The sequence below is a fragment of the Furipterus horrens genome, unplaced genomic scaffold, assembly GCF_987537825.1.
Source record: "Furipterus horrens unplaced genomic scaffold, mFurHor1.1.pri manual_scaffold_5, whole genome shotgun sequence".
Taxonomy (NCBI): domain Eukaryota; kingdom Metazoa; phylum Chordata; class Mammalia; order Chiroptera; family Furipteridae; genus Furipterus; species Furipterus horrens.
In genome coordinates, this window is record NW_028327175.1 from 117,592,444 (window position 1) to 117,615,699 (window position 23,256).

The 23,256-nt window shown below is 51.4% G+C and overlaps 1 protein-coding gene across 3 annotated transcripts in view; it reads left to right on the plus strand.

Annotated features, from left to right (window-relative positions):
- The window catches only part of ABCA3 (ATP binding cassette subfamily A member 3), a 52,173-nt gene extending 35,172 nt beyond the window's left edge, over positions 1–17,001 (plus strand). For all 3 annotated transcript variants that reach the window (XM_090277206.1, XM_090277208.1, XM_090277207.1), the window contains 13 exons: positions 17–320; positions 1,599–1,872; positions 5,737–5,941; positions 6,317–6,536; positions 6,871–7,029; positions 8,161–8,333; positions 9,164–9,292; positions 9,399–9,593; positions 11,343–11,530; positions 11,959–12,129; positions 12,398–12,588; positions 12,743–12,816; positions 13,315–17,001. In XM_090277206.1, the coding sequence (XP_090133332.1) occupies positions 17–320; positions 1,599–1,872; positions 5,737–5,941; positions 6,317–6,536; positions 6,871–7,029; positions 8,161–8,333; positions 9,164–9,292; positions 9,399–9,593; positions 11,343–11,530; positions 11,959–12,129; positions 12,398–12,588; positions 12,743–12,816; positions 13,315–13,446 (2,415 nt within the window). In that variant the 3' untranslated portion in view covers positions 13,447–17,001. The remainder of the gene's footprint in view (positions 1–16; positions 321–1,598; positions 1,873–5,736; positions 5,942–6,316; positions 6,537–6,870; positions 7,030–8,160; positions 8,334–9,163; positions 9,293–9,398; positions 9,594–11,342; positions 11,531–11,958; positions 12,130–12,397; positions 12,589–12,742; positions 12,817–13,314) is intronic.
- Positions 17,002–23,256: the final 6,255 nt, after the last annotated feature.

Consider the following 23,256-nt stretch of genomic DNA (forward strand, 5'->3'; position numbering starts at 1 on the left):
GTCCCCTCTGCTGCAGTTCACCCTCCACTGCCAACAGTTCTTGGCTATGTTCCTGAAGAAGGCCTCGTACAGCTGGCGGGAATGGAAGATGGTGGCAGCCCAGGTCCTCGTCCCTGTGATGTGCATTACCCTGGCCCTCCTGGCCATCAACTACTCCTCCGAGATTTTTGACGACCCCATCCTGAAGCTGACCTTGGGCGAGTACGGCAGAACCGTTGTGCCTTTCTCAGTTCCCGGGACCTCTCGGCTGGATCAGCAGCTCTCTGAGCATTTGAAGGACATGCTGCAGGCCGAGGGCCAGGAGCCCCGTGAAGTGTTAGGTAAGGGACATACCTGGGGTCTCAGGACCCAAACTGTTCTGTCAGAGCCCAGCTTTTCAACCAGGATGCTGTAGACATTTGGGCTGGTTAGTTTTTCACTGCCCTGTGCACTGTAGGACCCCTGCTCCCCAGCCCCCCACCCCCATCATGACAACTGAAAATGCCTCCAGACATTGCCAGGTCTTCCCTGGGGGAAGAAAATTGTTGCACTGAGTCAGAAAAAGACACAAATTGTCATTTCTATGGCTAACCTTTCTCCAAGTGGTCATTTCCTGAAGTTGTATATTTAGGACCATTCAAACGAAATGTGAAACTTCTGTGATGTTTACGTTGCCTTATCTTTGTTTACTAGGCTGGTCCCAGTATGCATTAATGTGACATGGTGTTTTCCTCCATCATCCTAAAACCAAAACTATCTCATTTCCCCAGTGGTGACAGTTGGACACTGCCCTGGGTGTAGACTGGCGTTGCTCTGCTTACATGGACTGCGCTGAAGTCTTCTCCTTTTACTGCTCCCCTCCCACTTCGTTTCCTGGGCAGCTACTTTCAGATTCAGCATACTGAATGGTCACAAAATCTTGGCAGGAATTAGGTTCCTCTTTAGCCAAACGTATAGGCAACCTGGAATGAGCTGGCACTGTGATGGGCACTGCGCTGCTGGGCAGGAGCTCCTACAGCCCAGAGTCCGCACTTGGCTCTGCCAGTGAACCTGACCCTGACTAGCCCTATTCAAACACTGGTGGGTGCCCCCCTTTGTCACCCCATGTGCCCTCCACCCTGTTTTCTGGTTGTCACCCTGCCTGGTCCAAAGATTGTAGGGCTCTCATGGTGCATGGAGGGTCTAGGGGATTCAGAACACTGCCATAGATGCGTCAGCGTGAGTCCATCTGAAAGGTTGAATTCCTGTTTCCTCATAGAATGTGGGGCCTTTTGTCTCTGACCACCTCACTACATGGTTTTATTACACTGTACTTAAAGGCATCTGACCTTTTTCCTTAGCTAATGAGAAAAGGCCGTAATGGAAGCCATTATAAATATCAGTACTAGGATTCACTGATGTATCCCTGTCCCCTTGCTGACCCATGGGTCCAGCAGTATAGGTATCATTGCTGTACCCATTTTACAGCTGAGTGAGAGGCAAGGCCAGAGGAGTGAGCCTGTGTGCCGGATAAAATGGCCATAGAACCATGTCTGGACATGTGATATGTTCTTCCCATGGTTCCTCCAGGCCTTCAGGGGGAAGTCGTCCACACTACTGACTCTGCCATTGCTCCCCAGGTGACCTGGAGGAGTTCCTGATTTTCAGGGCCTCGGTGGAGGGAGGAGGCTTTAACGAGAGGTGCCTGGTGTCAGCATCCTTCAGAGATGTCAGCGAGCAGACAGTCGTCACTGCCTTGTTCAACAACCAGGCATACCACTCCCCAGCCACCGCGCTGGCCATTGTGGACAACCTCCTATTCAAGCTGCTATGTGGCCCTCGGGCCTCCATCACAGTCTCCAACTACCCACAGCCCCGGAGCGCACTGCAGGCCGCCAAGGACCAGTTCAACGAGTATGTGCAGTGCCCTGCCAACCCTGTCCCCTGGCATGACCCCATCCTCATCAGATCAGGCCCCTTCCCCATCCTGTCAGGACCATTCATCATAATTGACCACCTCAGTGCTGCTGGGGACCACCAAGGGCCATGAGATGGATAAACCATAATTTCTGTCCTCAGGAAGCTTCCAGTTCTTTGGCTAGGGAATCCTCACCCCACATCTTTCTCAGCCTCCATCCTCTTTTCTTAGCAGATAAGCTGGCAAGACCATCCCACATACACTGAGATCCCTGCATGGAGCTCCTGAAGATTTAGAGGGTGGCTATGCCTTCTTCTCAAATCTGCACCCAGCTCCTGCCACTACTGTCCCCAGGGAGTCCCAGCACACACTCATTCTCAGGGTAGTGCCTGGCTGTGTGTGTGAGCGAGGACAGCAGAACACAGCCAGGTCAAGTGTTCTAGCCCCTTGGCAGCTTCAAGTCAGGAAGCCCGGGAGGTCTGTCTCCTTAGGACTTGTCATACCATCATGTGTGTAAGACTCTCCCTCATTCCTGTCACAGAGCCCCCAGAACTCTGGGACCATCCAGAGGAAGCCAAGAAAATCAGTTCATTTCAGAGCAATCCCTCGACTTCAGGGCAACTAATTAATGGGGGAGGGGGATTCATCTCCATCCCCATTCTAGACTATGCCCTGGACCTTACCATGTCTTCTCCCTCAGCTACCTCCCATTTCTACCCCAAAAGAAGTGACACAGTGGCAGTCATTTACTCTCCTTGGTACACAAGAAATAGACAAGCACAAAGATAAATACCTGTAATGGAGTAGGTGGCAGGGCTTTGAAATGATACACAAAGTGCTGGGGAGGGGCTCCCCCTTGGATTGAGACATCAGGGAGAGACAGGCTTACGGGGCCTTCAAACCAGGGTAGGATTGTCAGCAGCTACAGGCAGGAGCTGTGCTGGAGACATCAAGAGGTAGCATCTCCCTCCTGGCAGGCTCCAAACTAGGAGACCCAGATGTCAGGCTGAGCAGATTCAAGAGTGGACCAGGCATCAGGAAGGTTTGTTTTAACAGCTTAGCAGATATAATTCACCTACTGTACAATATTCATTTGTAGTTTACAATTGTATGATTGTTAATATATTCACAGTAATGGAGCCATAATCACAATATAATTTAGGGTAATTGACACAATATTATATTAGTTTCAGGTGTACAACATCATGATTTGATACATGTGTTGGAAAATGAGCACCACAATAAGTCTAATTAACATCCATCATATGTAGTTACAGAATTTTTTTATGATAAGAACTTTTAAGATTTACTCTCTTAACATCTTTTAAATAGGTAATATAGCCCTGGCCAGGTGGCTCAGTTGATTGGAGTATCATCCCATGCACCAAAGTGTTGCAGGCTCCATCTCTGGTTGAACCGTATGTGGGAGGCAACTGATGGGTATTTCTCTCTCTCTAAAATCAATAAAAATGTATCCTCAGCTGAGGATTTAAAAACATATAGCAAAAAAATATATATATATATATATCGTCGTCGTCGTCGGCAGCCGTCCGTCTCGAGAGACGATGGTGTAGCTTCTTAAGAGTCTATCTGCACCGCCGAGAATGGCTGTGCAGTCCGACTCGGGAGTGACACGGTATCTGTCTCCTCCCGTGTTGAATCGACATCTTGCGATGACGCTGGAGTGTCCTCTCCAGTGAAGCTGAAGCTACAGAGCCTGGGCAGGGTGATATGGAGGGTCTGCTGTTGCCCATGCAGCAGACCCCCCCTCTCTTCGCAGCTGAAGGATCCAAGGGAAAGACGGAGTCGATACAGCTTGGCTTCAGGTGCGCCGCAGGAGTTGCCGGTGTTGACTACAACGTCAAACCGCCTTAGGGACTCCGGCTCCGGATTTTCTGTCGGGGTTTACTCCCTTAGCCTTTCCCCTGAAGAGGTATGCCGCAAGGCAGCGGAGGTTTTTTGGAGTCAGAGTTTTCCTTCTCTGATGTACCCTGACTGGAAGATCGAACCAGCGACACTTAGCTCGCAGGCCGACGCTCCATCCACTGAGCTAAACCAGCCAGGGCAAATATATATACATATATATATATATATAAATAGAGTATTATTAACTATGGTCACCATGCTGTACATTACATTTTCATAACTTAACATATTTTATAACTGGAAGTTTGTACCTTTTGACCCTCTTCACCCATTTGCCCCTGCCTCACCCAGCCTGTTCTCTGTATCTATGAGTTCTGCTGTGTTTTTTTTTATGAGAGTCCTCATATAAGTGAGGTTATACGGTATTTGTCTTTCCCTGTCTGACTTATTTCACTTCGCATAATCTTTCAATGTTTATTCATGTTTTCACAAATGGTAAATTTTTTTCTTTGTTATGGTTGAATAAGATTCTGCTATGTGTGTGTATGTGTGCATGTGTGTGTGTGTGTGTACATAACATTTTCTTTATCCATTCATCCATTGTTGGATACTTAGTTGTTTCCATGTCTTGGCTATTATAAATAATGCTGCTATGAACATGAGGGTTCTTTTCACATTAGTGTTTTTGTTTCCTTCATATAAATACTCAGAGGAATTGCTAGATCATATAGCAGTTCTTTTTTCCTTTTTAATCCTAACCTGAGGATATGTTTATTGATTTGAGAGAGAGAGAAGCATCGATATGAGAGAGAAACATCAATAGGTTGCCTCCCGTAAACTCCCCAACCAGGCACCAAACCTTGCAGCCTAGGTATGTCCCCTGACACAGGATCAGACCCTCAACCAGTTGGTGTATGGGACGGTCTTCCAACTAACTGATCCACCCAGCCAGGGCAGTAGTTCTATTTTTAATTTTTTGAGGAAACCTCACGTTGTTTTGCGTAGTGGCTGCACCAATTTACATTTCCATCAACAGTGCACAAATGTTCCTATTAATCTACATTCTCACCAACAGTTATTTTTTGTCTTTTTGATAACAGGCATTCAAACAGGAGTGAGGTGATATCTCATTGTGGCTTTGATTTGCATCTCTCTGATGATCATGGATGTTGAGCATCTTTTCCTGTACCTGTTAGACCACAATATAATTTTACTGAATGTTTCATCACCCCAAAAAGACAACCTGTGACCACTGGCAGTCACTCTTCATTCCTCTCTCCTCCACCTCCTAGCAGCCACTAGTCTTCTTTCTGTCTTCATGGATTTGCCTGTTTGGGGCATCGTGTATAAATGGAATCATATAATGTGTCGCCTTCCATGATTGGCTTTGTTCACTTTCAAGGTTCATCCATGTTGTAGCAGGTGTCAGTACTGCATTCATTTTTTGGGTCAATTAATTTCCAGTTGTCCCAGTACCACGTATTGAAATGATCAGGAGATTTTTAAGCAACAGAATACCATCAAAGCTGGTTTGTAGAAGGTATTGCTAGCACCTGAATGTAGAATGCACTTGACCAGGGGAGGGAAATCTGAGCTGTTGCAAGTGATATAGGTACCTAAAGATGGGGTTCTGATGAAGGCAGAACAGAGAGAGTGCAGAGGGTTCTCAGATCTGGGAAAGGAAGAGTGTGATATCTGAATGTCTGTGGGGAATGGGAGGCACAGGGGACAGATCAAAGGTGACTGGGAGAGTGGCGCTACCATCATTGGGGACAGGAAATCCAGAGAAGGAGCTATTCTTGTGCAAGGGAGACTTCCTTGGTGCTGAGAGCCCTCACTCCAGATCTGGGATTCTCTCTTAACCCCCTTTAGTGGCTGGGCCACTGCATTGCATACTTTGAACCATAGTGACCAAGGACCCAATCCCCTAGCTGCCCAGAGGTGCGGTGCTCTGTTCCTGACCTGCTCTGTCTCCCTCCCCCAACCTCCCACAGGGGCCGGAAGGGATTTGACATCACCCTCAACTTGCTCTTCGCCATGGCATTTTTGGCCAGCACATTTTCCATCCTGGCAGTCAGTGAGAGAACTGTCCAGGCCAAGCATGTCCAGTTTGTGAGTGGAGTCCACGTGGCCACTTTCTGGCTCTCAGCTCTGCTGTGGGACCTTATCTCCTTTCTCATCCCCGCTCTGCTGCTGCTGGTGAGAGCTGCAGCTGGTATTGGGACCCTTCCCTGCACGTCCAGTGGGCATGCCCTGGGGCCCCTGCACAGACCAAAACCAGCCCAGGGGTTCACACTGGCAGCTCAGCCCTGATTCCAGGACAGTTGGGAATGCCAGGCAGCCCCCCTCATTGGTCTTCACGCCCCCAGCTTCTGGCCCCCTTTAGTAGGCAGGGTTCTGGAGCCAGGTACCCTGGTGACAACTCCATCAGCAAAGGGGAGAAGAGGGAACCTCAGCAAGGAAGATCCCAGGGCTGAAAGCCACCGTGGGAGGTGACTCGGCCTGTGGGGCTGATGGGCCTGGGTTCCTGTGTTGCTCTACATGCCAAGCAACCCTCTCTCTCTGCTACTGCAGGTAGTGTTCAAAGCCTTTGATGTGCATGCCTTCACACGGGATGGCCATATGGCTGACACCCTGCTGCTGCTCGTGCTCTACGGCTGGGCCATCATACCCCTCATGTATCTGATGACCTTCTTTTTCTCGGGAGCGGCCACTGCCTACACGAGGCTCACCATATTCAACATCCTGTCAGGCATCGCCACCTTCCTCATGGTTACCATCATGCGCATCCCAGGTGGGAGCCTGAGGATGGCCCCCTACTCCCACAGCCTGGGCACCCATGGATCCTCTCTGCTCCAACGTGTGTAGGGGGTGTCGGGCGGGGTACTTGTGCAGACACTAATGCAGACACTAGACCAGCCCATGGTCCAGCAGTACCTCTTTCTTATATTTTCAGCAGATTGGTGGGGCCTCCCCCTGGGAGGTGGTGTCCCAGGAAAACCTGGGGCTGATCTTTGGAGGGTGCCCAGCTGGGAGTATCAGAAACCTCCTTCCCTGATTTGATCTGTCCTTGGGGGCAGTTGTGGTGTATCCTGCTGCACTCACTGGTCTATGCCTTCTCCCCACAGCGGTAAAATTAGAAGAACTTTCTAGAACCCTGGACCGCATGTTTCTAGTACTGCCCAACCACTGCCTGGGGATGGCGGTCAGCAGCTTCTATGAGAACTACGAGACCAGGAGGTACTGCACCTCCTCTGAGGTGGCCGCCCACTACTGCAAAAAATACAGTGAGTGCCAGGCTCCCACAGGCAGCCCATTTTATTGACTCTTCCCCCAAGACCAGCCAGGGCATCCCATGAGCCTTGTTCCTGCAAAGGAGCTCCTCTGGGGAGGCTTGGGGTCATGGTGTGTCAAGGCATATCCGTGGTCCCTGGTCTTCAGAAGATATGTGCTCACTGCCCCACCCCTGGAATGGTATGTGCTTCCTCCTTCCTGGCTGACCCCTAAACCTCTGTAAGATCAGCCTAGGTGTTCCCTCTCCTGAGGGAGCTGGGCACCCCTCACTGCTTCTGCATCACTCAGATGTACCAGGCAATCCCCTGCTTCCTTGACCAGCTCCCACCTGATCCCTCCCGTTCCCACCACCCTCCCAGCTTTCACTGGCTCCTGGGCGTTCGTTGGTTCATGGGGCAGCAGCACTCTAGTCTCCATCTCTGTCTTTACATGGCCTTCGCCGTGTGTCTTTATATCTCAAACCTGCCCCTTCTTTCTTTTGTAAAGACATCTGTCATTGGATTTAGGACCCACCCTAAATCCAGGATCTTACTTCAAGACACTTAGCTAATTACATCTGCAAAAACCCTATTTCTAAGTACAATCGTTCACAGGTTTGGGGAGTTAAGATGTGGACATCTTTCCTGGGGCCACAGTTTATCCCGCCACACACCCTTTCTGTGCTTGGAATAGTCTTTAGCGGGCAGCTTTGTTTTCCCGTCTGCAGAACCCTGCGCATCCCCCGGCACACTCAGTCTTTGCTCTGTTCCTACCACTTACTTCATAGAACTGACTAAAGGGGAGAGAGGCACATCTCCCCTATCTTTATGTCTTAGTGCAGTCCCCAAGCGATGAAGTGAGTGTATGTGTGAGTGAGGGCATGACTCTGTAACTTGTCACAGGTGTCCCTTGCAAGGTGAAAGTGCCCCAAAATGCAGAATGTGTTTGGGACCCTTGTATGGCAGTGACAGACATGGGATTCACCCTCAGAAGATTAATGAACCCTGTACCTTCACATCCTCCATGTAGAAGGTTGGGGTGCAGGATCCTAGTGGGCATAGGGAGAAAGACGCGGGCTGGCTGCCTGGTGGAGGAGGAAGGGCAATAGGGGATGTGGTGCAGCAGCCTCTCCCTTGCCCACACAGACATCCAGTACCAGGAGAACTTTTATGCATGGAGTGCCCCAGGGATTGGCAGGTTTGTGACCTCCATGGCTGCCTCAGGGTTCGCCTACCTCACCCTGCTCTTCTTCATTGAGACCGACCTGCTATGGAGGCTGAAGACCGGCATCTGTGCCTTCTGGAGGAGGCGGGAGCTGGTGAGTGGCTCCTACAGTTCTGTACCCAGCAGGTCTCCCACTAAGGCTGGGCTTCCTCAGACAGCACACAGGGAGGGCCTCAGGACCCAGCAGTGGCCAGAATGTATGTGCACCACAAGGCTCATAGTCTGGGAAGGGGTCGAAGTCCTCCTGGGGCCTTGGAGTCCTTGGTCTTAACAGAGGTAGTGCTGCCAGGCGCTGTCGTATTTGTCACACACATCCCATCCCACAAACAATGTGCTGAGACACATTGGGTGCCCAGATTAACCTAGGGCAAATTGGCTTCTCTAAAATATTAAGACTTCTCTAAGAGGAGGAGTTTCTATCCACATACTAAAATTTCACATCCCCTTAAGAAGAACAAATAGGTAGTTACAGAATAGCCATGGGGATGTAAAGAACAGCTTAGGAATGGAGTAGCCAAAGAACTTAATACACATGACACATGGACATGAACAATGGTGGGGAGATTGCCTGAGGGAGGTGGGCGCTGTGTAGAGGTGAGTAAAGGGGGAAGAACTGGGACAACTGTAACAGCATAAACAATAAAATATCATTAAAATCTCACATCCTTCAGTGGAGTTTCCTGGTTTTCTCCATGAGTCTTGCACTGTTCTTGTTTCTCAGACAGTTTGTGTCTGCTTAGTGTTAATTTCAACCGTTATGCACCCCCCCGTCCGCCCCCCGCCAGCTCTCCCTATGAAAGGCCTGAGCCTGCACACGTGTGCTAGACTGGGTGAGCTGTCTCAGAGACTTCAGCCCCTTATCCCATAGAAAAAGACCCCTCAGACTGGAGCTCACCCCTTGCGGCCTTTTCTTGGAACAATTAGATGGAAATGCACACCCGGCCATCAGCACTTCCCGAGGACCAGGATGTGGTGGATGAGAGGAACCGAATCCTGGCCCCCAGCCTGGACTCCCTGTTGGACACACCTCTGGTCATCAAGGAGCTCTGCAAGGTAAGGCGGCCACACTGCACAGGCCCCAGTTCTGCTCCCCAATGCCTGGCTGCTCAGAAGCTGGCTCCTTGCCTCCCCACTGTGATTCTTCCCTGGAACCTTGCAGGTGTATGAGCAGCGGGCACCCCTCTTTGCCGTGGACAAGATCTCCCTTGCAGTCCAGAAAGGAGAGTGCTTCGGGCTGCTGGGTTTCAATGGAGCTGGGAAAACCACCACTTTCAAAATGCTGACCGGGGAGGAGACCATCACTTCTGGGGATGCCTTTGTCGGGGGCTGCAGCATCAACTCAGACATCGGGAAGGTGGGTGCTGCCAGGAAGGCGGTAAGAGGGAACACCCTGAAGGCAGGGACACAGTTCATCACTGGCTCAGAAAGTAGACAGGAGAATGAGGCAGTAACCTTGGGCAGAGTTAAGCCAGTGATGGGGAGGAGAGAAACGACAGGGAGATAAGGACCCCCTTGGCTGGAAGGGCCCAGGCCCAGCTGAAGGTCTGAGACTGGACCCCTCCCAGGGAAGCCATTTCTCTGGAACGGGTGCAGCATGGTGCTCACAGCATGCTGCCCTGCTGTAAAGAACAGGCACTCTCCAGTCTGTGCTCATCAATTTACAATAATGATCCCCTGGGCTGTTCAGACCAGCCATCCCACCAAACACCGAAAGCCGGATAAAATTTCAATAACAAACTATGTTGGTAAAAACATGGAAGAGCACACAACATGGTGAGTAACTCAGGTTGAAATCCAGGAACGCTGAGAGACACAGAGGGCCTCTATGTTCTAGGTAGCGGGCATGAGTTTAGGGGCCTTGCTGAGTGAAGAGGGCAAAAAAAAAAGACCAGGGCCCCCACGGTAGGGGTGTAATAGGAGACTTGTCCCACATGCGACTGAACCCCAAAGGCTGCCCCTCAGGATAAGGATGAACCAGGCCAACCTCCTGCTCCCCTACCCCTGGAGATTGCCCGCCAGATTCCCTGTGTGCTGAGCAGGGCAGGAAAAGGAATGAAGAAGAGCCTGTGCCTGGGAGTGACCTCATCTTCCGAACTGACAGCAGGGTCCAGACCACAGAACACAACCTATCTGGAGTGAAGACCTTCATCCTAGGCCTCGAAGAACACCCCAAATAGTGTTGCAAGGCCCACGAGCAGTGCACAGCTAAACAAACAAGGCCACCCCTGTGGCCAGAACCTGCAGACAGGAGGGCCCTGCTGGGGAAACAAGCCCAACCACTTTGGATGTGCAATCGCCAGACCCAGGTTATAAAACATTTGTGTTCATTGTGTTTAAAGAAATAAACGAGACTGAAAATATATGGAGGAAAAAGAAAGTTATATATGTGATCTAGAAAATGGAGGAAAGGGTGAGAAGTCCTAAATACATTTAATCGGGGTTCCAGAAGGAAAGGACAAAATGAGGGAAAGGTAATCACTGACAAGGTAATAGCTAAGAATTTTCCCGGATCAACTAAACACAAATGCTGGAAGCGTAAGAACCCCAAGGAGGCTAAAGAAAAGAAACCCCATCTTTGGAATTCAGACTTTAGGCTCACCTGTCCCCAGCCAGCTGCTGAAGGTAGCGGGGAGATGGCAGTTGCCATGTGGCACCCTGGCTCTGATGGATGTGGCCATCTGACCAGGGGGTGCCCTATCCCAAAAGTGTTGCCACCAAACCTCTCTTTCATTGGAGGGAAGAGAAAGAAGTCCTAGCACATGTTAGATGTTTGTTAAACATCTGATGAATGAGCGGATGATACACCAGCAGATATTTGCATTTAGTAATCACTTTGTATAATCAATACATTCTTGTACCAACCTGCCCCCACACTTCCTATAGTGGATAAGGCTCTGGCCCATCTCTGACCCTTCATTATGGGGCAGCGTGGCTACTTGTAGCCTCCTTGAACTAGCCAACCCCCTCCTGTGTCCCCACTGAAGTGCTGCCAGCACCAAGGCCTGTGTACTAGCTGATGGATCACCCTGGACAAATTGGCTGAGAAAAACCCAGAGGAGCCTCCCTCTTACCTGATACTTCCCTGGCTCTCTTCCAACCCAAGGTGAGACAGCGGATTGGCTACTGCCCCCAGTTTGATGCCCTGCTGGAACACATGACAGGCCGGGAGACTCTGGTCATGTATGCTCGGCTTCGAGGCATCCCTGAGCGCCATATCAGTGCCTGTGTGGAGAACACACTTCGGGGCCTGCTTCTGGAGCCACATGCCAACAAGCTGGTCAGGACTTACAGGTGCACCTGTGCCTCAGCCCCTCCCCCACCCCATGACTTGATGACCCATGGGTCTTCCCAGGATGGGATCAGGGTCTCCCTTACCATAGACAATCACACAGGTTGGGAGCCAGAGCTCCCAGGTCAGAGGGGGTGACCTGTTGGCTCCCACTTTCTAGAGATAAGGCCAACCTCAGGTGATGTAAGGAATTCCCCCTTAGGTGCAGACAGATGGTGTTACTGCTCCATGTGGGGATAGGGACTGACTCCCTGAGCACAGCTTGCTCTAGGGCCTCCAGCTCTCTGAGGTGGAGGGTTTCCAGGCACACTCCCTCATTCTTCTTCACTTGGGGCACTCTACAGTCATTGGGCCCTGTCATCTGTTGGGACTTAAGGATGTAATGCTAATAATCAGCTTTGCCCCCCTCCTTCTCCTCCTCTGCCCCCAGTGGTGGCAACAAGCGGAAGCTGAGCACTGGCATTGCCCTGCTTGGAGAGCCTACAGTGATCTTCCTGGATGAGCCGTCCACTGGCATGGACCCCGTGGCCCGGCGCCTGCTCTGGGACACCGTGGCGAGGGCACGTGAATCTGGCAAGGCCATTGTCATCACCTCCCATAGGTAGAGCCAGGGTCTCTGTGGGTCAGTGGATAAGACTGGTTGGGGACTGTGGGAAGGATGGGCTGGGAGAGGCTGGTGAAGAAAGACCTGACCTCAGCTGGTACAGAATCTGTGAGGAGAATCCCCAGGCTATAGCATGTCGGGCAACATTCTGAGCATGGGAATCAGGAGCAGGATGCTCTGGGTGTTGACACCTGCCCATCTGTACATGGAAAGTGGGTGTCAGCATACCCCAGCCCTGTGTCAGTCCTCTGCCCCCTCTCCCCAGCATGGAGGAATGTGAGGCCTTGTGCACCCGGCTGGCCATCATGGTCAAGGGTCAGTTCAAGTGCCTGGGCAGCCCACAGCACCTCAAGAGCAAGTTTGGCAGTGGCTACTCCCTGCGGGCCAAGGTCAGGAGTGATGGGCAGCTGGAGGCGCTGCAGGAATTCAAGGCATTTGTGGACCTGACCTTCCCAGGTGTGTGACACTGCAGAGGGCATCTGAGCCTTGACCCTACCAAGTCCCATATTCCTGTCCCCTAGGACAAGGGCTGCAATTCTGTGGGCCCAGGTCACCCTCCCCTGGCCCTCCAGCCCAACTCTCATGGGTACAAGGTCTCTCCTTTGTTCAGGCAGCATCCTGGAAGATGAGCACCAAGGGATGGTCCATTACCACCTGCCTGGCGATGATCTCAGCTGGGCAAAGGTGAGCATGGACCCCACAGGGCCTCAGCTGGGGCTGCTGAAATTCTCTCCAGTGGTCACTCTTTCTGTGGTGATTCCAGGCTCTTTCCAAGGAGGAATCATTCATAGTTTATGTTCTAACACTCACCCTAATATCTATTAGATTTGGGGGGCATATACCTGAAATAGTTGAGTTGGAAGAAAATTGGTGCAGGAAAGGAAAATGACTCAGAGAAGGAACACAGCTTGACTAAGGTCATAGTCAGAGTTAAGAGTCAGCAGGAAACCCAGTCCCCTGCCTGCTCACCAAGAACCACCCACCTCATCCCTCTGGGATCTCAGCTCACCCTGTGAGGCCAACCCTGTGTGTGCCATAGGGGCTGGACTAGGTAGGGGTAGAATCTTCGGGGCTATACCACCCCTTATGGCCAGAGGACTCCCTGCCAGACAAAAAGCTGGGCCCTGGACTTCTAACAGCAGCTTGTCTCTTTCCCAAAGGTCTTTTGTCTGTTTCCCATAGGTCTTTGGTATCCTGGAGAAGGCCAAGGAGAAGTACGGAGTAGACGACTACTCTGTGAGCCAGATCTCGCTGGAGCAAGTCTTCCTGAGCTTCGCTCACCTGCAGCCACCTGCTGAGGATGAGGGGCCATGAGGAGCCTGGCAGAGGTGGGATGAGTGGGAGCACAGGTGGACGTCCTCTCCCTCCGAGTTCATCTTATCCTGCACCTTTATTTCTAATCACTGTTTTCTATGATGGATGTGAAAATCAAGGCACAATATGGACTGGGTGTATTGGTGCCTTCACACCGGCAGTCAGCGTGCGAACATCCACATCTAAGGTGTTTGCTGAACCCCACTCTCAGAACTCAAGATCCCAACCAAGAGCAAGTCCAGCAGTTTGTTTAGGCAAGCTGCAAGGTCTTTGGGGAGAGCTGTCCAGGAAGAAGCCACAGCTGACCCAGGGAGTGAAGTTCCCTACCAGCTTATGAGGAGAGTACTCAGTGGCATCTCCATGTTGACACATGGCACAGAGCTTCTCTGGGTGTGAAACAGGAAACTGGTAGGACAGTTAGCAGCAGGGCTCACCAGGCTGCCCAGAATGGACAGAAAGGTCACCTGTTGCCATCCATGAGGGAGATGCCAACTGTGATTAGGCACTGAGGTCTCAGCTTCCAGTCTAGTCGGGGGCATCCTGAGAGTCCATGCTCCTCAGAGTGTGGACACTACGTCTGGCAGAGCTGACCCTTCGCCTGGTGCCATTCCACCAGCATCTTCCAGAGTCGGCCAGCGCAGGGAGGGCAAGCAATCCTCCATTCCAGACGCTGGCCTCTGACAAGCCAGCAGCCAGGAGGCCAGTCAGGGACTGAGGGGCCATCTATGGAGGATGCACTGAACACATAGTGACTCGGTGTCCAGAAAATAAAGGCTGGAAGGGAACATGACCACAGTCTGTAAGTTGCACACAAGATGGGAGTCGTGGGCCCAGTAACTCACCCCCAGTCCTAACACAAGCCTTCTGTGTCAAGTTTCGTAAAACTAGAACAGGAGCTCATTCTTCCCAGTATGTAGTCAACTTACAGAACTCACTGTCATGAGATGAAAGAATAAGCCAAAAACGCAAGGGCAAAAACAGGTTATACAAACAGCCAACAGGTATGTGTCTACAGCGAGCAGAGACAGGTGTAGGGCTGGTGTGGGAGGGTGCACACCTGGGTGGCCAGAAGACCTCTGGCTCCAGGACCACTCATGGGCTTTAAGCCATTTTCCAGAAAATTCTTCTTCAGCATCAGCTCCCTTTTTATTTATGTACTATTTATGTCTTAGTTTTCTGAATTTCCATGATTTGAATCTCTGTGCCTTTTACATTCCCTTAGAATTTATAGTTTTAGAAAAGACTTGTTTCCATCACTTTGGCTCATTTGGGTCAGTTTCAAATTAGCATTTTATGAGTTTCTCAGTTTATAAACCCCACAAAGTTCCCAGTAGCTCTTATTCCCTTTAAAATTCTTCTATCATCATTTAGTTCCACATTATAAAAAATAAACTTAGGGATGGTTGTGGTCTTAAATGTTCCCAACAGAAAACATCTCCTTAGAGGTGGGCCTGAGGTTGCTGCACCGTGTAGGGTTTGTTGGGGTGCGGGAGGAGGGCAGAGGCCAGCACCACCTGGCCGCATGGCCACACTTGACAGCCCTACTATGGGCTTCCTGGGCTGTTTTTAAGCCCACACATTAGAAATTTGTAATTTTTATCTTTTGATACCACAAAAAAAAAAAAAAGGAATGTGAGGAAGGGTATTTTAGGACTGAAGAAACAGTGTATGTGAGGTACACATATGAAATCAGACTGCATCAGTTCAGGAAGAGGTGGGTTCACTGATGGGAGATGAGGTGGAGAGGTGAGTGTGAAGGAGGCAGGCAGGATGAAAGTGGGGACTGTCATGATCAGAGATCCTTCTTAGGAAGATGACCTGGCAGCTGTGGAAAGGATGATACAGGCACAGCTGAGGTTGCAGCAGTGGGAACTAGAGGGGCAGGTGCACAGCAGTCAGGAAGAGCCCAGAAGACTGTATCAGTAGAGGAGCCCACACTTGCACCAAAGCATGGAGCTTGGACAACTGCAGGAGAGACAGTTAAAAGGGACCCCAGGAGCAGCAGGAAGGGGCACTACTGTTAGGGTCCAACACGCCCCCAAGTCATGTGCAAGGCTGCTGGAAACCCGACAGGAAGCAGTGTCCTAGAAGAGCAGGAGTGGGGCCTAAGAAACCACACGCACATCCTGCCATAGCTGGTCTGAACTGTGGCAGCTCTAAGCCCAGGGGAGTGGTGTGGAAAGGAGCTGTGGACCACCCCATGCCAGCGTAAGAGTCAGCCTGTGTCATCCATCTTCCCATTCCTATCTTATGGTCCTTTAGACCTTCAGGTCCAGATGGTACCTAGACATGCTGGTCCCAAACAACTGTAATATCTGGCACGCACGGCCCTACATGGGGACTTCATTCTTGCCCTGTCCCCAGCAGCAATTATGAGGCCCAGGAGACTAGGTCATGCATTCTCTGCCCTGCATGGCCTGGTTTAGGGATCCCCAGGGGCAGACACTCACACCAGGGCAGAGAGCAAGGCTAGAAAAGTCCTGCCCAGTCCAGTGATGTGGCTTAGCTGAAATAGTGGACATAGGAGTTGTTCTTCAGCCTGATAGCTGCAACCAGGACTTGTGCAGACACTAATGCAGACACTAGACCAGACCATGGTCCAGCAGTACCTCCTTCTTGTATTTTCAGCAGTTTGGTGGAGCCTCCTCCTGGGAGGTAGTGTCCCAGGAAGGCCTGGGGCTGATCTATGGAGGGCACCCAGCTGGGAATATCAGGAATCTCCTTCCCTGATTCCATCTGTCCTTGGGGGCAGCCCAGACTTAGAGCTCTGACAAGGGAGAAGGGCAGCCACGTGGGGAAGTGGGGGAGACCCTACTTGGAGGCAGCGCTGAGGCCAAGCTTCTCCACTGCCTCCACTGTGGTGAAGGGCTACCAGGCAGTAGGTCACAGGTCAAGGGGATCCCACCCCCAGGCCACAAGAACAGCTCTCCTGCAGAGTGAAGACTGCAACAGGCTTGCTGAACACATCAGAAAACTCAATTGCAGTGGTTTAGAAGACAAGAGTTTATTGCTCTGCCAAGTATGAAGTCTAGAGAAGGCAGTCCAGACATTCTGTCACCATTAAGGTCTCAAGGAGTCATACCTCACCTGCCTGCTCCTTCCAGGAGCAGCTCCCTCCCCCCATCAAGGTCACCTCTCAGGTTTCAAGGGCTGCTGAGGCTTCCAAATGGCATCATCAGAAAGCAGGAGAGGAGCAAGCCAGCACAGCTCTTGGCGGCTGTCAGACACTTCTGCATCCACATCACTGTCCAAATTGCAGGCACATGACTGCATGAAATACAAGGAGCTGAGACACACAGATAAAACCCAGACACCAGGAAACAACCAGTCTCTGCCACAACTGTAGCAGGCAGGCTCGAATCCTCAAGATGATCCTCTTATGTATGCCTTTGTTGTCCACCTGAGCTGGTGAGACCTCACCTCATTCAGGAAGCCCCAGTACCCCCAGAGACCCAAAAAAGTGCCCATACCCTAGGGTCTGCCCCCCACCACCATCCCTCATGTAGTGCCTTGGCTCTTTGGTTGCAGGGACTCAACAAAACAAACTGGACCATTTCTTTTCTTTTCTTTTTTTAATTACAGAGGGGGGAAGGCAGAAAGGGAAAGAAACATCGATGTGAGAAACATCTATCGGCTGCCTCTCATGTACACCCCAACTGGGGACCCAACTTGCAACCTAGGCATGTGCCCTGACCGGGAATCAAACCCATGACCTTTCAGTCCAGCCAGGATTGGACAGTTTCTTGCTGAGCAAATTCCAACTCCAAATCTCTAGTACAGGAAACCAAGGGAAGCCAAGGTCACCTGAGTCCCAGGGACCTTTGGCCTGGTCTCACAAAGCAGTAGACAAGACTGAGGAGTGAGCCAAGGCCAGCATCTAGAGGGAAGGGGAGGCTGGAAGATGGGTCCAAAGGTGGCCACAAGCTGTTTGGGATGAGGGGGAGAATGTTCCAAAAGGCTGGCCTAAGATTAGACCACCAACCATGGCAGCTGATTTCTGCTGCTCCATATGAGTGACACCCATTCCAACTTCTGTTCACCTCACCTATGGGGACCAGCACAACACTCGTGACGTAAGTTGAACAGCCCTCTGGGACCCCCACTCCCATACAGATGGGTCAGTGTGAAGGTGAGTGCCACCTACACTCATCCAGAGCCTGCCCACTGTACTGTGGGACAGAGCTTCACCTGCAGACAGAACAGACATTCCTAGGTAGACAGCCTGGGCCCTGCCTGGGCCCTACCTGGACCCAGAGGGGCTAAGCTCCATCCACTCCTGTGTTGCAGAGACAGCCCACAGGTACTGAGAGGTACCTCCAATACCAAAGTTAGGCTGCTCACCCTACCCCACAGCTGAGACCAGCAGGCAACCAAGTGTGCGAAGTTCCATCCTCCAGACACAAGGCTCCATTCCCTGAACCCTGGCTCGGGTCTGACTCCAAACCCCAGAATGTTCAAGCTCCTGAAGCCAGTTTCCCTTCCCCGATGGAGAGCAGGACACTCTGGGGACCCTGCGTGAGAGGGGGGTCAGGGTGGGTGGGCCTGGAGGCTGCCATAGAAGGGGCAAAAAGGTGGAGGTCCAGGCCCCCCCGGGACAGGTAGGCAGCCAGGAGGCAGGACAGCACTGGGCCCTGGAGTCCCATACCCACATGATGGGCCCACGTGATCTGGCTTCAAGCAGGCAGGGGAAGGGGCTGAAGCTGTGGGGTCAGGCTAGGGGAGTGGGGCCCTGCCTTCCTTCCTCAATATATGTTGCTGCCCAGGCCCCACTGCTGGGGCCTGGCCCACACCCCATAGGTACTGGCTGCAGATGCCTGAGGTCGGAGAAGCTCCAAGTTGACTGGCTGTATAGGCACAACAGAAGGGGAGAGAGCTGGAGGTCAGGCCACGACAGCTCAGCCCGCCAACCTCATAGCGTGGCCGGAGGCTTTCCTAGTGCTGCAGCACTCTATTCACTTGCTCTGTATCCAGCTCTGGTTAGGCCCCATCCTGTTGCCTGTGATCGCCCAAAGGCAAGCAGCTCAGGAGTTGCTATCTCTTGACTTCCTTGGGGCAGAAACAAACAGGGACTTTGGGCATTAAAACTAGCACAGGCCCCCAAACCCACTGCTCAGCTGATCTGGCCCTGAAGCCCCTCCAGAGGGCAGCCTGCCATACCTCCTGGGAGTCCAGAGCTGCCTGCTGCAAGCATGGGTGGGAGGGGAACACCTAGGAGATGGCTCAGGACCTGATGCCCAACACCTTGGAGACACTAAATGGGGAGGTCCCACTACAACTCCAGACCCTGATTGGCTGGCTGGCCCTTTCAGACACAGTCTGGCCAGCCAGGACCAGCCAGCACCAACTGGGCTCCTTCATGGGGTGCAGGTACACATCCCCCAGACAGGAGCCAGGCCTTGGCGACCTACCTTCTCTCATAAGGTCTGCTCCAAGGTCACTAAGTTAACACAACCTCGCTGACCCCACCCAAACCCCTCTTCCACCTGGCTGGGCCACATGTGCCCTTGGCATAGAGACTGCTAGCAATGGGTAGAAGTGCTTCCTGCCATGGCTTACAATGGGGTCGCAATACTTGTTCAAAGGTCCTGGGTAGCCCACCAGGACTTCCAGCACAACCTTAGCTATCTCTGACCCTTTTGGTGTCCAGGATCACCTGTCTCCAAGGGCAGGCACTGCAGAGGTTACCAGGCCCACAGAGGATAAAGGCAGAGGGAACATTCCGCTCTGGCATGAGTACACTCTCAAAGTGAGAGCAGCCTCACACCAGCAACAGGTGGCCCTCAGCACTGGGAGGAAAGGGAGGGGGCCTCAGGACACTGGCCAGAGCCCATAAGGATACCTGTGGCTGGCTGCCAAATGCCCTGTCCACAGATCTGCCCCACTCCCTCTATCAAATCTAGACCAAAGACCTCCTGAGGTCCCCAAAGGCCCCTGCTCCCATCCGCAGCAGGTTTGTACTGGGGGCTAGGTGCAGGGGAAGGCCAGGAGCCTCCAGTTTTATTTTCTCATGTTCCTTCCAATCACTTTCTGCTGATCTCCAAAATGGCAAAAGCCAAGATGCTTAAGTGTTGAAGCTCACCAGCTGATAACAAAGGTCAATAATATTTAGAAACAAACTTGATTAATTCATAAGTAAATCATGCTTTTAGATTTTACATAAAATGGGTTACACAATATATTATAGAATTGTATGCCTGAAACCTATAATTTTATTAACCAATGTCATCCCAAAAAATTCAATAAGATGTGCCATTTTAAAAAAGAAAAAAAGATAAAGTTTGTTAAAATGTATATGCATGCCAAATTATATTACTTTAGAGCATTTTAAAAAGCAGAGGGGGCTGTCCTGTCAGCTGGTTATTTCCCCACCCTCCTCTCATCATGGTGGGGCCATTGGCCTGCCTCCTCTCAACTAGGATGTCAGTGCTGCCCTGGGCAAATGCTTTGGATTTGGGGCCCTTCAGGCACCCACTGATAGTTGGCCCAAGATGCTACCAGCGCCTCCCCATCCCCAGTGCCGACCCTCTGGGCCTCTTCACTGCTGCAGAACCAAGGCTGCCCTTCTGTTCCATTTACTCCTTCATGCCTGGCCTTGGCAGATGTGACAGTGATGCAGAGAACTTAACTTGCTCTAAATCTAAATGTCCCTGCATCCCTGCCATCAAATCTAAATCCAAAGGGAGGACCCGGACCCAGACTGGTTTAGCCTGCTGAGTGCCTGTTACAAAACCCCTGGGCTGCTCCAATTGAAAACAAACCCACGGGCTCTTTAGTCAGGGGCCCGATTGCCCGCCGCCAAAATTATAACTCTCAATACCAGAGTTTAGTGAAAAGAAAAAGAATTGTTTAACAGTTATATAGATTTAGTTATTTGCGGATTTCTGCTGTTAAGTCTTATGTTCTTTAAAACACCCATAAACACATATCCTTGCCTCCCCCCTACCAAACCAGGCTAGTTTTAGAAAAGTTAGAGAAACTGTTTCCTTATCTTCCAAACACAGTTCAGCTTTATCAGCAGCTGCCAATCACTCAGTCTGATTGGGGAGGTCCTTTCTGTGCTATGGTGCCCTCCAGCTCTCAATGCAGAACCGCCTGGATTCTCAGCCTCCTTGCAAACTGTCTTCTTCCTGCAAACCGCATGGATCTCCTCTCCTCAAAACTGCATGGCGAGAGCCTCTTAAAGCAGCCTGAAGACCCCTTCTCCAAGCCACATGGAGAACTTAGCTTCTTTATGCCGCACGGAGAAGGCCCTTTCACCAAGCCACATGGAGGAGGCGAGAAAGCGAGAGAGAGCTAAAATGTCCGCAGCTGCTTATATATCCCTGACTGCGTCCTCTGACGCAGTGGGTGTTGCCAACAGTTCTGACCATTCACAGAACCCCACGTAGGCTCTGTGTGCTTTTTCCATACCGTCCCCTGGTTCAAGACTCCTTCAATCTACCTGAGGCTTTGGATGCATTAAAGCCATTTTGCATAAGAAAGACACTAGCCACCAGCCTCAGGCATGTGGAGGCATTCTGAAAAGATGCTTCCTTCTCCCCATCCCCCAGCCACAAACTCTGGGGATTTTTGGACTCCCCTGTTTCAGTAACATGCCCGTCCCCCAACAAGTTGGTGCCTCAGTGAAGGAGAACCAGAGGGCAGGCTACTCCTCCCATGCCTCATTTGTCCCAGACTCCTCAATACCCCCTCAGCAGAGTGAGGTGTTAGTGGAACATTTGACATCCCTGGACTGGCCAAAGGGACCGGAGAAGGGAAAGGAGTCACCATCATTGGCTGGGAACACCCAATGGAACACAGCAACGACTTGCAAAGGATGCCCACAGTGTCAGGGCAGCCTTGCTCTGAGAAATCACTGAGACCACTGTGGGATTAGGCAATGGGTTTATAGAGGAAAATGGGGTGCGTGGGTAAGGGGGGACGGGGAGAGGCAGTTCCCGGACCAACTCAAGGGCCTGTAGAAGCAAGGGGAATGGGGAACAGGGAATGGGGACTCCCGGTCCTCCTCATGGGCCTGTAGGAGTCCTACCTGCACTTCTGCAGGCACCTTTTTTATACTTGTCAACCACACATTTTGGTGAGAGTGAGTTTGCTTATCAACATATTTAGTAAATCATTTACATCTGATTGCTCGCCCCCCCCCCACCAGGTTACTTAACAGATCAGGCTAGGTTCATTACCATTTCCCTTGAGAATAGTTTCAGTCCATCAACATATCTTTTGGGAACTGCTAAGTCCATCAGCATTATCTTTGGGAACAGCTAAGTCCAAGGCCAGGTTGATTAGCATATACCAAAAGTCCAGGTGTGCATTCTAGCTGCCTCCGTGTTCTGACACACAGCACCATCCATCCACCCAGTCACCAATCCTGTCCTTTCCACTGACATCTAATCTGTCTCCAAATCACATTGGTTCCTTCCTCCAAATATAGTACCTTGGATCGTGTTCCCTCCTCTTCCTTTGCTGCACCTACTAGTACAGACAATGTCTGGGTTTGGGTTCACATTCCTTCCTCCTCCACTATAATCATGGAGCAAGGACTGCTTGCCAGACACAGAGGCAGGGGAGTGGAGGAGGGGACTGGAGGGGAGGGGTTGTATGCAGTTGACACAGAGGTGAACAAAACCCAAAAGCCTGGCTCTTTCAGCGCTGAGTTTTACTCCAACAGCCTGCTGGCTGGGCAGGGGCCTCTACACCGTCACCCCTACTTCTGCCTTTTCCAGGTTCTGACAGTACCTCGCAGTCTACACCATCCACTGGGGGTATGAAGCCGCAGCCTGTATCTTGCACATCCTCCATGATCCCCACCCCCACCCCCACACAGCTGAATTCCACCTTCCTAGCCCCAGCCAGCAAGCTTTCCTTTGCTTTTTCCAAGGAGCTTCCACGCCTTTGCATCTGTTCTTCCCTCTGCCGGTGAGCACTTCTACTTGATTCTCAACTGCAGTGTTGAAACAGAACCCCAGGCTGTTCAGTTATGAAGGGCTCAATTGCCTGCCCCCAAGAAGCATAATTCACAATGCCAGAGTTTGGTGAAAAGGAAAGGCATTGTTTAGTTAAAGGTTATCAGATTTAGATTAATGGCAGATTTCTGCTGTTATGTCCCACTTCCTTTAAAACACCCACAAACACACAATCCTGCCTTCCCTTGGTAAACCAGGCCAGTTTCTGAATACACCAGTCTGAGGTAACCTCTTTCGGAAAAGCAGTTCACAACTCAGCACTCCCCGTCCCAGCTCAGCTTTCCCAGCAATTCCATTCATCCGTGCTTGATTGGTTCTGCCCCATGTCTCAGCGTTCTCCAGTTCTTAATCCAGAATCGCGCCTGCACCTTCTTACACATCAGACTTCCTGGTGGGCTGGTGGGATCCCTCTACATCCTTTTAAAACGGTTGGCTCAGCACCAAAATGGCTGCCACTTTTCGTTTAAATCCTAACTGGAGCCTGTGAGGCAGTGGGTAAGACCAGTCGCCCGCCAGACACCCACCCCTCCCCGAAATCTCGCGCAGGCCCCGTGAGCTCTCCGCCATCACTCTAGTGTCAAAGTTCCTCCCATCTCCCTGATGCCAGGCAATGGCCACGATTATCTGCATAACTAAAAACTAGCCACCAACCATAGATATGCAAAGCACCTCAAGAACTGCACTATCCCTTTTCCCCCATCCCCCAAAACCACTGGCTGTGGGGAATTTGGGGACCCCGCTCTGTAACAGTGTCACCTCCTCAGAAACCTCTTCTGCACCTTGTTTGCTACCTTGCCTTTTGCCCCCCGTTCTGGACGCAATGTCCCCCGTCTTGTTCACTGGGCCG